At 36.4% G+C, this 17,152-nt stretch overlaps 2 protein-coding genes across 2 annotated transcripts; one reads left to right on the forward strand and one right to left on the reverse strand.

The window, feature by feature from the left end:
- Positions 1-307: 307 nt before the first annotated feature.
- mRF1 (mitochondrial translation release factor 1) lies at positions 308-2,016 on the forward strand. Its single transcript, XM_028302948.1, has 2 exons — positions 308-1,367; positions 1,546-2,016. Exons 1-2 carry the CDS (start codon positions 402-404, stop codon positions 1,768-1,770), a joined length of 1,191 nt encoding a protein of 396 aa, XP_028158749.1. The 5' UTR covers positions 308-401; the 3' UTR covers positions 1,771-2,016.
- A 262-nt stretch (positions 2,017-2,278) lies between these two features.
- On the reverse strand, positions 2,279-17,117 carry stj (voltage-dependent calcium channel subunit straightjacket). Its single transcript, XM_028302947.1, is given in 28 exon segments — positions 2,279-2,748; positions 3,032-3,154; positions 3,156-3,430; positions 4,971-5,085; positions 5,757-5,882; positions 6,012-6,134; positions 6,226-6,493; positions 6,654-6,755; positions 8,567-8,660; positions 8,776-8,838; positions 9,244-9,401; positions 10,181-10,386; positions 10,675-10,746; positions 10,855-10,959; positions 11,046-11,120; positions 11,368-11,448; positions 12,345-12,371; positions 13,043-13,099; positions 13,541-13,633; positions 13,722-13,856; positions 13,940-14,122; positions 14,683-14,796; positions 14,881-15,027; positions 15,112-15,371; positions 15,455-15,586; positions 15,686-16,061; positions 16,146-16,227; positions 16,808-17,117. Coding segments are annotated over 28 exon segments (3,786 nt in total). The 5' UTR covers positions 16,912-17,117; the 3' UTR covers positions 2,279-2,658.
- Between the last annotated feature and the right edge of the window lie 35 nt (positions 17,118-17,152).

Below are 17,152 nucleotides of genomic sequence, written 5' to 3' on the forward strand. Positions count from 1 at the left end.
GATTGTCTTTATTTTGTGCTACTTGGAATAAAAGTTACAGACAATATTTAACAATTTTAACTTAAAATAAAACATTTAAGCATACTGTCATCTAATTCAATAATACATTTATTTTCTCTTATCATGCCTTTAATTTTTTTATTTAAATATAATTTTAAGTTCTGTCTAGTAGCAATGAATAAGCGAAACGGTTTTTAGTAGAATAAAAAACTGTGTTGACAGATGACAGTAATGACAGTTTATTGACGTTTACCAGAAAGTAACCTCAACACAGATATCCATATCTGTGAACCTCAACCTCAAACGAAAGGATTCAGGTTATTTTGAAATCAATTTAATTGGAATTATTTCGTTTTAAACAGTTAATAATAGTACAGTGAACTTAAAATTGAAAAACCATCATGTCGCTTTTGAGATACTTATTCAATAGACCATTGTGTAATGTTGAAAAGTTTTCTTTACTTCGTAAATGTTATTCTCAAAATGCCGTGAATTTATCAGATCCTGCTGTCCAGAAGTACTTGAAACATTTAATGCTTGAACACGATGAACTTCACACCAAATCTCGACGGTCAGCAGAGGAAAATCAGAGGCTCTATGAGATTAAACCAATCGTCAATGTTCTTGATCAAAGAATCACTTTGTATGACAGCATAGAATCTCTAAAGGAGCTTAATAAAAAGGAAAATGAGGACGAGGAAGTAAGGAAAATGATTAAGGAGGAGGCGCAGATATATCTCAAACGCATAAAGGAAATAGACAGCGAATTACAGTCGGTTTTGCTAGAGCCTAATCTTTCAGAAGGAGGTATCCTATTAGAGGTCACTGCCGGTGCCGGCGGTCAAGAAGCGATGTTATTTGCTCGAGAACTCTTTGAGCTGTATGAATCTTATGCCAACTACAAAGATTGGGAAGTGGATATCGCGTCTTTTGAAAAATCAGATATAGGAGGGATTAGAAAAGCGTCGATGTTGATAAGTGGTTATGGGGTGCCAGAGTTAATGTCGATGGAGGCAGGAGTGCATCGCGTTCAAAGAATCCCAGCTACTGAAAAGGGTGGACGAATTCACACGAGCACAGTATCTGTTGCAGTTCTTCCTCAGCCTACTGAAATTGAGTTGAACATTCCGGAGAGAGATATAACGATAGAAACGAAACGAGCAAGTGGTGCAGGTGGTCAGCATGTGAACACTACAGACAGTGCAGTTCGACTCATACATGTCCCGACAGGCACAGTGGTGGAATGCCAAGAAGGCCGGTCACAAATCAAAAACAAAGAAATAGCAATGCAGAAACTAAGAACTGTCCTTCTTCAGAAACAGGTGGAGGAGCAAACATCAAAAACTCAGCAACAGAGGAAGTCACAGGTATGTTATCTTTTTAGATAGATTTTTAAAATTCTTTATTCACTCATTAATATTCACTTACAATAATCATTATTAATACAGGACAATTTCTCTAACACATTTTTGTAAAATTACACTACTGGTGATAGTGCATTAGTGCTTAAGGCAATACTATGAATTTTCATTTCTTTTGTTTCAGGTTGGGTCAGGCAACAGAAATGAAAAAATTAGAACATACAACTACCCCCAGGACAGGGTAACAGAACACCGAGATGGAGGCAGCACCCTACACAGCCTTAAGACTTTTATGGAGGGCGGAGAACAGCTTGAACAGCTCCAAGAAAGTCTGCTCAAGCAGCAGCGGTATCAGGCCCTCATTGAAGAGATCCAGGAATTCACCAAAAAATATGAAGGCAGCGGTTAATTAATGTAAGTTGTTATAATTCATTTGTAAATATTATTCATTAGTATATTTATTTAATAAAACCATGTTATGTACAATATGTAGTTTATTTTGTACCAAATTAATGAATCACATTTGAATATTTAAAACAAATATAATCTGATACTTCTAGTTTCCACATAAAGACAAGAGATTCAAAATACTAAATTCTAATATAATTTACAAGTAGATAATTTCCATTCAACACACATTCATAAATAAAGAACTCTGTAAATAAATGATACAATTTATTGTTTAAATTACTTTGTTTAAAGTTATCTTACTGCTTGCCCTGAGCTTGTATAGTTTGATTCCAAATTAAACATTGAAGAACTCTAGGACGGATTAAATGTAATAAAATCAATTTTACACCTTTTAATTAAATATTTAAGTTAACAAAGTTGAGATAATTTTATTGTTCAAATTACAATGCAAAAGCCAATTCTTATAAAAATGCTTAACTTTTTTAATATTTTTTTTAAATCTTCATTCTCACATTTAGCTCAAATAAAATTCTTTAAAATTTAGAATAATGTGACATCTGATATGAAAATGAAATGCCTTCTACTTGTGGCACCTTTGGAGCATCCTATAATAAATTATTTTATCAACAAAATAACATTGTTTTAATAAGGTAATTTATTATTTTTACGATATGTAGGAATGACATGTATAATTTCTAGTTTATTCTAAAAAATATTTATCATTTCTAAGTAATAAAGACTAGATGTTTCATGTCATGTAACAGCTTAATAAACTGTACTAGCTATGCAACAATAAAAATTAAACAACATTTCATAGTTTAATAAATCTGTAAAATATTAAATTCTTTGATGATGGTAAATTAAAATGTTTCTCTGTATTCACGATTTAAAAATAACGAAGCATGAAGATCAGCGAGAGCCAAACCGTATTGCGCTGAAGCAAACTGCATCGCCCGCACATATCAATATTACTTTCCTGAAAATAAACGAACATTATTTCACAACCGTTTTGATTTTTCGAAATTCATAGACAGAAATAAACAAAAAATACCGGACGGATTTCAATCAAGAAATAACATTTCCGTATACAATGTCTTAATCGAACTAGGGACGAATACACAACGTTATACCTATTGTTAGTTTTCCACATAGAAATTGAACCCAAAATCTCTAATTCAAAAGTGTCTAATTGATCTACAGTAGGTACATAAATACATATGTTAATTTGTGTTAGTTTAGATTGATGTAAACATACTCACTTCGGTATGATTCCTGATGCAAGATGTCGGTTGCTTTCTATACAGAGGGTGCATGTGTTTCAAACACGGCAGCGACTCATTGTATTGCACCTCCGTCGGATCGATCGACATGATCGGCCCCTCTCCTTTTCGGGCAGACCGAGTCCACCACTATCATCAGCATATTCGTATAATTAACTAACTGCACATAATAAGGCCTCTCACAGTTGGCCACTGGCTGGTTGAGTTTGTCATCCAAATTGCTGTACTCAAGCTGGTAAAGATACATTTCTCGGTCGCACGGAGTAGGTCTTGTCCTATTTATCAGAACAAGTTTCTCAAAATCCCTCTCTTGCCCTTTTGAAGGCGGCCTCGAAGAGTATTCGTACATTTCTTCATCGTTTTCGTAGCTCTGGTAAGCTGTTTTGGAAATAAAAGTTTAGATAAAAACCGCGAGAACTCATGCATGACTGAGAATTATAAAAATGTTGCGCCTTATACTATAGTGGGAAAGACATGCAACTAGACCAAGCTGAATCTGAAACGCGTTCTTCATCCTATCTTCCTACCTCTATTTATAAATATTCTTACAAACCATTAATGCCGTTCCATGGTAATGTCCACTACTGGAGAATCGGAGGCTAATGATGATGTACGGTGGACCTAAAGTGGTAGTACTAAGTAATTTTAAGAATTTCATAACCTACTGACGCGTTTCAGAAAAAATAAAAGAATGCATTGAAACCTTCGTTTAAGTACATAACAAAATCAATAGCTACTTACAAAGACTATACAAAACTATCGTTTATATGGCTATTGTTTAGTTAGGTTAGATAAAATTAAGAGAAAAAATCTAAAGCCCATTTACACTGCTGAAAAACATTTCATCACATTTATAACATGCCTGCATAAAGGCATGTTATAAATGTGATGAAATTTGAATAAAAATATGTTTGTTGTAATTTTAGAGATAACTAAAGGTTCATGCAGTATTTAGTATGTACTTCTTCATTTGGTTGTTGTTTATTACAGTTTTTCCGCGATGCATAATTAAAAGGTCTTATTTATTAATTACCTCGTGGCATTAAAGTTTCGCATCAATATAGTTTGATTACTTATTTCGTCCCATAAGCTGAATCTACTTAAACATTAACGTAACTAAGTACAAAACAAATATTAATTAGAGGAAGAAGAAACTGGACTGCATTCTTGACATGTCAATTCAAGAAAGTCTCAAGAGATCTTTCATCCTTTTTTACATTTTCTATTAAAGTAAGTATAAAGCGAAATCTAATATACCTAGTCGTATGGTATCCATGAATCTCCCTTCTTCCATATGATGATTGATAGTGTACCCCGTTCTAATCCTAGAAGTCAATGCTCAATAAACCATGCACATACCTAAACTACAAATTTAGTGTAAAAATTGCTGAAGTGTCTACGAAAGAGACTACTGTGCTCATTCTATGACTCACCAGTGGGTGTAACATACTCTGAAAACAAGATGGAGTCATTACTACTAGTTTTAAATTCTACGACCAATTGTAGACTCCATTGTTGAATTTTGGTGAACTACTAATTTCGTTTCGGTGCTTTTTACTGTGTGGAGCAGCTGCATTATTCCATTTATTGCTTTGTGGGTTCCTTAGTTCTATCTACTGCTTACTGAAGTGTTCAGTGATAAACAATTTTTGGTATTTTGTTGTTTGCTCGAATCGGTTGATTTTTCTTAACGTGTGTTAAAATGTGTAATTTTGATAATAATTTCGAGTCAAGTTTAAGAGAAGATTGTCGTCATGCGATTTCACAAATCATGCTGACATCGCATAAGGCTTATATTCCATTCAAAACATTCAGCCAAGTTATCTAAGTATTAACAGAAATTACACTTTCATTTCTTTCATCAGTTGTAGTTAGCTACACAAGCTACAATTCCATGTCCTCTTGTTTAATTTCTTACCGTAGTCCAGAGCAGGGTAACCTGAAGCTTGGGCGACGGTCACGGCGATGGAGTTGTAGAGCCAGATGGCACTCGCTAGGATCCATGCCATTACCATCCGCATATTTTCTAGTGGCTGTAAGAATCAAACAAATCAGGGACCATTCCCCAAACTCAGAAATTCTACAAAGATTTTACAAATGCTGCGCAATAGTTTGCATCCTGTTTATATCGCGATGTAGATGACCCCTTATTGCCTTAAACTCAATTCATTCAGCAAATACTGTATGCTTAGCTACATTTACACATTTCGGATCTTCAGGCGTTGTTACCAGTTTCTATGTATGTTGTGGGTTATTATACCTATGTGTTTCTTCGATAAAGCATTTACACAATTTACACATTATAATTATTAAATTCACCGATCATTCCTGTAATGACACTTTCCTTTGAGAGCCGTTTCTGATTGGTCAATTATTGAACGCTTAATTAATGCCGTTGAACGCCCCGCTGCATGCTCCGCCATTCCGAATTTGCGTAACGCTCGAGTGAATATCTGATTGAAATATTCAATCATGAATGATCAAACGAATCCTATTTTTCCTAGACTGTGAGATCCAGGATTTGGTTTTTTTACGGCCATGTGAACGCTACTATTGAACTACGATCGCCAATAAACAAGATGCAAAAAATAGAATGCCGCCCACGGCGGAAATGGGGCCTCACATCATCATTCTGGATTGATTACCAATCAGAATAAATTGGCTAGACAGAATAAAAATTACAATAGCGTGTTAAAAATATAACCGTTGTTAAAACTGATGCGAAATTAGTAGTTTTTCTCTCTCTGAAACAAACTGCTTGGTAGTCCACGATATGCACGGCCTTGTACACTTCCTCTTCTATCAACTTGGACATGATATCTGGACGAATCTGTGGAATAAAAGTAACGATAGATGACATTGATACATCAAGGAGTTACAATAAACCATTGAGGAAAACTTCAAATCACCATAGCTCTTAGTCTTTCCGTTTACGAATGTTATTGAGAATTAAACTTACTTTCCCGAAGAACTGTCCAGTTTGTTTAGCATCTTCGCTGACTACTATCCAACCGTTATTGTCCACTAAGAAGCAGTCCCAACCTTCACTTAAACATGTTACACATTCCTTGTTGTGTTCGCACTGAAAGAAACGTAAGTCCGTGGTCTATCATTGTGCAATAAATTAAAAGAAAACAGTTATTATGTTACTGACAGAAGAAGAGAGTACTTACTGAAGAAGTAATATTCTCGAACCACTCGCTCAGTCTCTCATGCTTGAACTGAAAGCCCACGACAGCTGCGGGAGCCTTCCTATGCGTGTCTCCATGGAAGACCGCGTGTGATGCCGTGATCATGGCCTGGCTCACGTTCAAGGGGAATTTATCCGTGTTCATAACTACACTGTACACGTAGCTCAATGGGTCTATGTAGTGTTGCTCCACGGCGCGACGATACCACACTTCGTCGATAGAACGCGGGAACTGTTTTCCGAATTCAGGCCTGTCAAAGTTAACCATACATTGTCACAACATGTTTTGGTCTGATTATTTTTACAAGTAGGTACATAGTACCTACATACCACATTATATCCTCAGTAGCTACATATTCAGAATGTTACGATTTCACAAATAAGGAGTTCGAATGTGCAATAGGTACTTACTTGTCATCTTGGTCCTTGGCTGGATGTGTTTGCCACCGGGTCAGTCCGCTGTGGGTCGACAGGAACGCGACGATGTGTCCGAACCGCTGAATGAACTCCGCCCTAAGACAACAATTACCATTATTAGTTTAATGTTTTGGTGTCTTAGACTAAAAGGATTTCGGTCAGTACCACTGACCAACATTAAGAATAGTTCACGCGAGCTTAGACCCAATATTTAATTTATCTCATCAATGTTTCAAAAAAAAAGTTAACAAATGCGTATGTCAAGTTCGTTGTGGGTTTTCAGGAGGTAATCATGGTAGCGAGAGCCACATTAAACGTTGTAAATGTTCCTAGTACAAATCACGACATCACCTCTCTTAATATTTAAAATGTTATCGCACTACGTTTATACTTACTTATCCAAAAGCAGCTCTTAAATAATTGTAATACATACCATCCCGGACGCTTGTAAGTATTAGTTAGGTCGAGAAACACCCTATCGTATAATCGTAATAACGTAGCTAGATTTCATGTTTTATTATAAGTAGTAATAGAAGATAGAAATAAAAGTTCTGATTTTAAAGCTCATTTAACTCAATGGCCAAATTCGAGTACCAATCGTTTAATCGGTGGTATATAGGTACCTTACATTTTTCTTTTAAATATTTTTAACATTTAACATAGTTTTTTTCAATAATTAGTTAATAACAATCATGCAACAACGTAGTGGTCGTCGTAGTACTTTACCTCGGCAATAATCCGATCACTTTAGTCAATGGGCTATCCAGGTGGAACGTAACATAAAACGGTGCAAAGTAAGTGACTTGTGCAAAGGTTACCAATATTTTACATGCATTAATTAACATTATAATACCTATCCATTACGATTCACTATCAATCGACTTTTTATCATAACTCGAAATAGATGTAAAAATATTGTATGAATTTAAGGCAAATAATATTTGAAAGGACAGTGCCAAATTGGCATCCATACATGGATACATGGAGGAAGTTGGACCAAGTGCTGCCCAGAATGAAACGATAGTGCATTTTGTTCCTCAGGCCAATACTAATGTGTAAACCGAAGCGCACTGAAATCTATCCCTGGAGTTAAGAGAAAAAAATAGTTTTGTTTTGAATTATTTACATACAAAATATCATCGATGTATACGTACTACGCATAAGATTTCACCATTTTGGCATTAAATAACACTCGCTATGTTGAACTTAACCATACTGCATCCGTACACCTTACTTTAGTACGACTTCAACATTCTTTATAAGCGATCAAGCGCTGTTGCAGTAGTTTGGTTACTTGACAAAAATTAATTGTTCCCATAGAAGTTTTAGCTTACAATAACTTCAATAATCGATTGTAATACACCAATAAATTGATTTTTTACAAGTATAGAAAACTAAAACTTCTTGCTTAATTTTGGAAATAATGAATTTTTTCAGCTTACCAAACAATTAAAACAGCGCTAGATCGTTTATAAAGAATGTCTAAATCGCACTAAAGCAACGTGTACGGGTGCAATATGGTTTCAGTTCGACATAGCGAGTGTTATTTAATGCCACAATCGCGAAATCTAATGCGTAGTACGTATACATCGATGATATTTTGTATGTAAATAATTCAAAACAAAACTCTTTTTTTCTCTTAACTCCAGGGATAGATTTCAGTGCACTTCGGTTTACACATTAGTATAGGCCTGAGGAACAAAATGCACTATGGGTTGATTCTGGGCAACACTTGGTCCAGACCCTGGCACTATCCTTTTACAAAATTTAATGTTACTTGGAGGAGATATTATTAACCTTGTGTGCTCAATGCTTTTTTACCTTCAAATGTCCTAATGTCAAAATCTAATTCATATTATGTATTAGTATTAATTATCGTTTATGATAGCAAGCAAGTAAGAAATTACGCTTTGTCATCAGACGCAGAGCTCTCTATCGTCTTGTTGAACCAGGCCGTGTTCCTGGCATCGTAAACTAAAGCCTGCATCAAACCGTGGTCACCTGGAAAAATTAAAAAGAAAATAATCATAAAATCATCATAAAATATTATCTGCCTGTTGAAAAATTATAATAATATGTTACTGGATATAGTCCTTTGCATGAAAATAACACTCACAGTAGTATTCATTCCTGGGTGTGCTGTTCGATACCTTATTGCGTTCATTGGCGTCCGGAGTGCCTGTAAAATCAAAGGGTTTGATGTCCATTAGGTGAATTTTTTTGTAGCTAACATCAACGTTTTTATTTCAGTGTTAAATCTGAAGTTCAGTAATACATAAGTTATTACAAGCCCCCAATATTTCTCTATGTGACGAAGAACGCCTTATCGCACGTAGACTGTTTGAAGAGTTTAGTGTAACCATTCTTCAATTCTATTTGGAACCAGAATATTTTTCTATGCACACATGAACAAATTCTCAAACCGTTGTTATGTCGCTCACATCCGGGTTTGTTCTTGTGGTGCTCCGGCAGGCGCGGCTTAGCTGGCTTGGCTACGCGCTCGAGGAAATACAGCAGCTCGTCTTCCGCAGAGGCGAAGTTGCGAACTTAATACTTTATTTGCATGCCCATAAAGTCTATTTACCGTTGTTATGTCGCTCGTGTCCGGGTTTGTTCTTGTGGTGCTCCGGTGGGCGCGGCTTGGCCGGCCACCTCCAGCCCGGCTTGGCCACGCGTTCGAGGAAATACAGCAGCTCATCTTCTGCGGTCGCGAAGTTACGCTCGTAGTGGCGACAGTATAGCCTGGAAATTGTAAGAGACAAGTTTACAACATAGCTTCATTTTGTTAAATATTTTATTGTTAGTGTGTTGACCAATAGTACGATACCAGGAGTTTAGGTTGTCAGTAGCATTACCCACGTTGATTGACAGGGTCTATACTGTCCTACATAATTTTGAACATCCTATTTAACGTGTGGGATAGCAATAAATAATTAAATTTGAATTTGATCTGTAGCACAATCAATCCTGCTTATGGCAACTTTAGATCGGATTCCAAAGTTTTTATCCAGTCAGTAACACATTAAATTCGTTGTTTAACTAGTTTATTTTTAATACGCTCTGCTAGCTTTTAAGTTTTTTCATCTTACCATTCAGGGTGAACGCTCCACTTGTCGGACAAGTACTGCCGCGCCGAAATGTTCTTGGATGTGAGCGAGAGGCGGTGGATGTCGTCAGTAGGCGGCGGCGTGATGCGGTGCCGGCCGTAGTTCTCTGGGATTGCCACCACCAGAGTGAAGGGTGNGCAGTATAGCCTGGAAATTGTAAGAGACAAGTTTACAATATAAGCTTCATTTTGCGCAATATGTTAGTGTGTTGACGATACCAGGAGTTTATGTAAGTAACTATTTATGTTATCGATATCATCACCCGCGTTGATATGATCTCTAGCAGAATCAACCTTGCTTTAAGCAACTTTTTACCGGACTCTAGCGTTTGTATCCAGCCAGTAACACATTAATAACTTTTTTTTTTTTTTTTTTTCAATAAACTGTTAGCTCTGTTCAGTTTTTTTCTCTTACCATTCAGGGTGAACGCTCCACTTGTCGGACAAGTACTGCCTCGCCGAAATGTTCTTGGATGTGAGCGAGAGGCGGTGGATGTCATCTGTAGGCGGCGGTGTGATGCGGTGCCGGCCGTAGTTCTCTGGGATGGCCACCACCAGAGTGAAGGGTGAGTCGCTGATGCCAGTCCAGTAGTAGTGCTTCTTACCACGGGACACCCTTTTCTGTCGACCATGGTTGATACATTTAGGTTATACATTTTTTATGTAAATAGGCACCTATTGAGTCCTATTGCAACTATGTATATTGAGTAAGATGCTTAAATATGTCGTCGTCTGTAAATTACATCAAGGCTTGTATTTAGGTATTTTAAATCTTTGAGTTGATTCTCGGACACGAACTCGCCATAATATGCAAACTCGTTTCATTTTAGTATTGTCGAAGTCTTTATCTTTCGGATTTTCACATAATTTTCTGAATACTTTCTTCTACTCTTATATCACTCTACTTACCATGTCGTCCATGTGGTACTTTGTATTCATCATTTTTTTACCCGTTTTCTGATCGATCACTTCTTTTCGGAGCTGAAATATTTGGGTTAATTTTAATTCACAAATGTCTTCTGAAACCGAATACATAATATGGTTGACTAACAGACAGTTTTTAATATTATGTGTGATAATAATAGTTACCGCAGTCAATTCTTTGCTGAAATTCCTTGGCCCTCTGTCGTCATCAAAAAGTTCTACTTCGATCATATCAACGCTGTTATAACTGGGTTTCAATATTTGTTGAAACTGTAAAGAATACATAGATTACATCAAAAATTGAGAAACAAACAAACAAAATACTTAGTTACGTCCGAAATAAAATATTTATTTACCACAGGCCGTAAATCAGGATGAATCAGTATGTATCCGTTATTCGTTACTATAAAAGCATAACCGTTGACACCAATCTGGAAATAATAATAATTGGGTAAAACTTACATCAAATGTTATGTAGATAGACCAGTGCAGTGGGCTGAGTGTGAGTTTACATCAAACGCGCTCACCAGTGAGCGCGTTTAAAAAATGTGTGATTATTTTAGTTTTTGAACGTTTCCCGCTAGGCCCCTAGCATACATTAAAAGTCATTTTTTGACGCGCTCACTAGTGAGCACGTTTGATAAAAACTCACACTAAGTCCTCAGAAAGTAGTGTTACCTTGTAAGGAGTCATGAGAGCTTGTATTTCTGATAATGGGACATCAGTTCCCGCCACACCTAATAGTCTAGCTATACGCATCTGAAATATTTAAAAATCATTAAAACATCTTATCCAAAACTCTACAAACGTACATAATTCATGTAACTTAAGTTAATAAAATCATTTCTTCCTTATTGCATTATTATTTTTGATTAAAACTATTTTCTACGTTGATATTAATGCTAATCTAAAAAAAATGTACCAAACATTTTTCATGACAATTTAAAATACATGACTTAATATACAAGTTTATTATCCATAAACAGTCAAAATCATTCTAACTACTCGATCATGTTATTTGGCACTGTAATAGCCATCTTAAAACGCTACAATAATTATGTAACTCTTGCTTAGTTCTCTAGCAACAATTTATATTTAGCATCTACGCCCCGTTAGGCGAAGTTCTATATTTCATATAGAACTACGTTTTAAGAGGTTTCTAATTTATTGTATTCATAATTACAGGTTCTAGCAAAATCTACTCAAAATATTACATAATTTAATCATATGAAATTAAAACTCTACTCTTTATATTCTATTAACCCACTACCGTTACTGTTGTAGATAGAGGCCTTTAGTAGCCTTTGGATCCTTGCAAGAATCTGTCGACATTTGCAGTTAGTGAGTACAAGGGCAAACAAGAAACAAGTTTAATGACTGATAATACAATGCAGTTGTATCCCCACTTTCCCCATATAATTTTGTCAACAAGTATTTGATAGCAAAAAAATCTTTGGTTCAGAGTCAAAAGCAAATTCATCATGCTGACTGTTATTGGCTGTTAGAGGTATGAAAGTACTGATTGTGTTAGTATCAAGTAGTTACGGCAAATGTAGTGTTGATCGAAGTGCCACTCTGCCAATAAAAGCCCCCAGATCGTCCTTCGCCACACATCCATCTCCGAGTTGTAGTAATCTATGAGAGCATGGGCCTACCTCCTTCTGGCCGTTCTCCTCTACGGACTGCGATTGGTTGTGGACGTACGAATGCAATAAAACGTAATAACATATAGATAAATGCATTGTAGTAACTGCACTAGAAATCATAATGTTCTCTCTTCGGAAGAGAAAACTTTATTTACACTAAAATGTTTAGTAATATCAAAAGTTTTGTCATTCTGAAGAAGATAAAACTTTAAACTGAACAAATGCTCAAGTAACAAAAGCCCCATACGAGTCATATGTCGGGCGGCACGATACTCATCAAAAATATTTACATTTACTTCTCGTTGTACAAGTCAATTCAAAATGTCTCTACGAAGACATCACTAAATTCAGGCAAAATAATTTATTTTATTAGATAGTGTGTGTAGTGGAATATAGATCATAACTCTTGCATAGAAAAATTAATTTGATAATTGATAGAAAAGTTTATCATAACACCCTAGTGGTCTACGCCTACGATCTAGTAGAAAACTACAATACTACAGTAAGCCATAAGGGTTGAACAACACATGGCAGTCTGGCGACCGAGGCCGCGCGGGCGCAGTCCTCGTCTGTCGAGGACAGATGCATCGCTAACGGGGCCAAATAAGACTTTACCGTTACTGAAATCCAAAAAACTAAATCATAAAAACTCTCTTGTATCTTGCAAAACTTTACATTAAATCATCAAAACTTTCTAAGTGTAGTACCTCTTTTGTAACTGATACCCAGTAAGCTTCATTTATCAGTACATTCTCTGTGATGTTCTGAGGGGAAACCATCAAACAAAACGGAGTATTATTAAAAAGATATTTTAAAAATTTAAGAAGAAATAGATGATAGATTCAGTTCAAAGTAAATAAGAAGAGACAGGGCTTACGTCCAATTAGTAGAAAATGTAAAACCAATCTGTGAACATAATCTTCTTGAAATAAACAATAGGTTTGTTTTTGGGCATGCACAATCAGAAATTTAGAATTTAGAAAAGACTTTACATAGATAGTTAATCGAGTTAGCTGAGAAGAGGAAAATGAAATATAAACGGACAATAAATTTAGACGAACACCAATAAACAAAACTAGAAGAGTAGGTTTCTCACAACATTCTCCTTCTCAAACAACCCGAATTATCTTTCATTTATTTGGGGGACTTATAAGTATATCAACACATATACATTTATTAAATTACGTGACTGGCATAATACACACCTCGTTGTGACGAAGATCGTAAACTGGCATCGAAACTGAGGTCATCAATTGATACTGGGAATTTCCAAGTTCGCTATACTGACCCTGTTTCATCTGCAAATTTTCCAAAAGCATTTGAAAATAAGTTCTGCAAAATTCTTAGCAGATATGCCTGCTAAATAATTGCACAGATCTTTCAAACCTGGGTAATTCTCCATCGCCTATCTTGTTCTTGTGCTGAGTTGAAAAGATTCTTATCCCGCCGTTGACTCATGAAACGCTCCTTCTGTTCAGCTCGTTCTCGCTGATCCCATAAATAGTCAGCAACTTTTGGGTCCTGGAAAAAAAGTAGATAGTATAGTGAGGTGTATGTTACTGTTTTGTAAACTTTAACGTGGGTTCCAGATTCTTAAAACGTACCGTTACGTTAGCATAAACTGGGGTCCAGACCACAGGATGCTTCTCTCTCTGCAGCACGAGCGGGCGTGCCAGCACATTGACGTGCTCTAGCACGCGCTCCCGCACCTCAGCTAGCGTGCTCAGGTGCACGTAGTAGCCGCGATTCGCGCACGCCATCCACTTCACTTCTCTCACGTCGGCCACCTACAGCCATCTCACACAAATTACTTCTCCAAACCCACAAATATCTGCCAGTGAACGTGTGCTTGTGATGTGAGACGCCTATTCCTTAATCGTGACTATGATGTTCATCGATTGCCTCGTGAAGAAAAGGCTATTTCAGAAATCAAAATCTAAATAATAACAATTACAGCGCCTTCATTAGTGGCCTACTATATCTTGTAATTGATATTGAAAAATAAATTGAAATAATATAAAAACCTATTTACAGATCTATATATCATAACAATTAATTAGGACGACACAATACTACCACTACAACCAACACTAATCAAAACATTCCAAACTATCTACAAAAAACTAAACACTATAAGCGGAAGCGTTATGAAGATGGAAGAAAGAGTTTAATCCGAGACTTTACCACTTACATGCACGTTGGCTTTGACAAAAATAGAGAAATAGACAATAGACAAGAAGAGTACCACATTCAAGGTGTACTGGTAGGTAAGTTCGAAGGGAAGGCATTATGCAGGTCGCACAATGACTACGACACACAGTAATACCTGGAATGGTACTACCTTTACCTCACGCCCTATCAGGTACGTGAACACCCTCACAGGAGTATCGTACTTCCAGTTGTACTTCTCGAACAGTTCCTTGTAATTATATGGGACGCCGTCCGTAACCAGCATGATTGCCTAAAACAATTTCATCCCATTGTAGGTATATTGTCCGATGATTTGACAAATAATTTGATAATATCTAACTGTATTTTAGCTTACTTGGTTGCAGTTGGCTCCGCCGCTATTATTTCTATACATTTCCAAAAGCTCAAACGCACGAGTCAAAGCTGCTGAAAAGTTTGCTATCTCCGTCGTTTCGAAGTTGTCAAGACCTAACTTCAACTCGCGAAGATTTCCCAAGGTCGCCTAAAAGTTTATTATTCATTAAAACTTAAAAATCCGTGATAAATTTTATTTTAAGATAAATATTGCTAATTATTATTAACCAACCTGAACAAGGGAGTCTTCAAAGCAAGGTACTATTTCCTCCACAGTATTAGCAAACGTCAGCACGTTTACAAAATCATTGTTGCCAAGAGTATCCAAAATATTAGTAACGACATGTTTAGCTATGTCACGCCGTTGGCCAGTCATAGAACCACTCCTATCTACTAGAATTACTACATCCTTAGGGCTTGCTGCGGCTTCCATATACCAAGCTCTTGTTCGGCAGTCATAAATATCGACAGGATCTGCTCTCCATTTTAACGCTGAAATTGAAATTATTTGATAAAATAATTACGAAATACGCTCCTAATTAGCAAACAAATTACGAGCACTTGTCTGTTCTTACCTGGGTAGTGTCGCATAAACCCAGTAGAACTGCCGAAGTATTGCCATGATAGCGTCGGATCACTTTGGTAGTTGTTTATAAAATGTGTGTCTAATCCTTCTGACCAATGAATTCCTTTTATGACTTCTGGTGCTATAAAACACAAAATATTGTATATTAGTCTACACTTTTTAGGCCTATTAGCCTATTATGTCAATTAGTTAACAATTAATTTTATTCTATGTTTCTTACCCCAAGCATAAACATTTGTTGGAATATGGACACTGCTGAAGTTAATATTTACAGGGATATCGGAAAAGTGCGGATTGTTATGCATATGAGCGTTCTTAGTCGGTGGCCTCACGACCCAATTTTCAAAAACGAATTCTGGCTCTTGTGTGGTCGTGATCGCGTGTTCGTCGTATGGATCATCCATTTCTTTGCTGTTGAAAAATTGGAAATCTTCAGGTACTGGTTCATTTTGTTTATCAAAGGCCATATTCTCTGCTGCTTCTACTATTCTTTTGACAGCGCTTATCTTGAGTTCCATCATCGCGCGTATATCATCAGACATACTTTGAACTAGCTTTTCACCATCTCGAGACTCAATTTGAGCCGATTTGAAACTCTAAAGCCATAAAAATAAAATTATCAACATTAAAATAATGCAAGTTCAATAAATATTATAAAACTGTTTTGGATGTTAACTTACATCTTGCACTTCCTTTTTTCTTGTAATAAACTCGCCGAAATGGTATAATTCTGTGCCAAGCTTGACCGCCCATGCTTGCACGCTGTAAAAAGCATTATTTTCAAAACTTTGCTGTGATAAGCAATACTCAGAATGTCCATAAAAATATTGAATAAGTAAGATACTTTCTAACTTTTTAAATAGGTACGAGTAAGTAGTTAAGTATATAGATTTTCACCTTAAAAATTGTAATTCTGAAAGATTGTTAGTTTCTGATGACGACATGTAATTAATTTGATAACAGCAACTAAGTAAATAAAAACGAACTTAGTGCAATGATAGAATTCACTCATTAGTTGAGTTTAGGTATGTCAATCTTTGAATTATGATAATAAGCTTTCATAAACATTACCTACAAACAAATTGGCATTTCAGAAACAGTAGTATTAATTTGATTAGTTCCATTTTTCCAAACAAGAAGTCAAATGTCCAAATACATTACTATTCAAAGTTGTATTGATATCACAATGGTTACTCCTGGTACCCAATTTTCGTTATGTCAATGAAATTGATAACATAAAAGGATATTGTATTGTTCTTAATTGAATACTGTGCTTAAATCTATGCGATAGTCTGATAAATTGTACTCGATATTTGCGTTATCGGAGTCACAATATACTTACGAGCTAAGCAATATTCTGGGATCATTGTGTGCACTGGCGATGCAGTCCCGACTTTCGAGGGACACGAGAAGCAGCAGGAACACCGACGATACGACCTTGCACATCAGAAACACTTAAATCTAATTTGGCCCCTATCCTAACGCTTTGAGTGGCATTCATGCACTACGACACATGTCCCGTCCTAGTTTTAGGATTACCATCGAGTGTTTTACGTGGATTGTAAGGTCTGGAGTACGCAGGCGCGTGGGAGCGCGGGCCGGGCATGCGCTCTGTGCCTCTTGCGCGGACCGACTGATTTTCCCTACTCCGAGTATTGGTGCGGTAACTAGATTAAACTTGTGGAGC

This window comes from Ostrinia furnacalis, unplaced genomic scaffold, assembly GCF_004193835.3.
Source record: "Ostrinia furnacalis isolate ACB-3 unplaced genomic scaffold, ASM419383v2 OfSCF1172, whole genome shotgun sequence".
Lineage (NCBI taxonomy): Eukaryota > Metazoa > Arthropoda > Insecta > Lepidoptera > Crambidae > Ostrinia > Ostrinia furnacalis.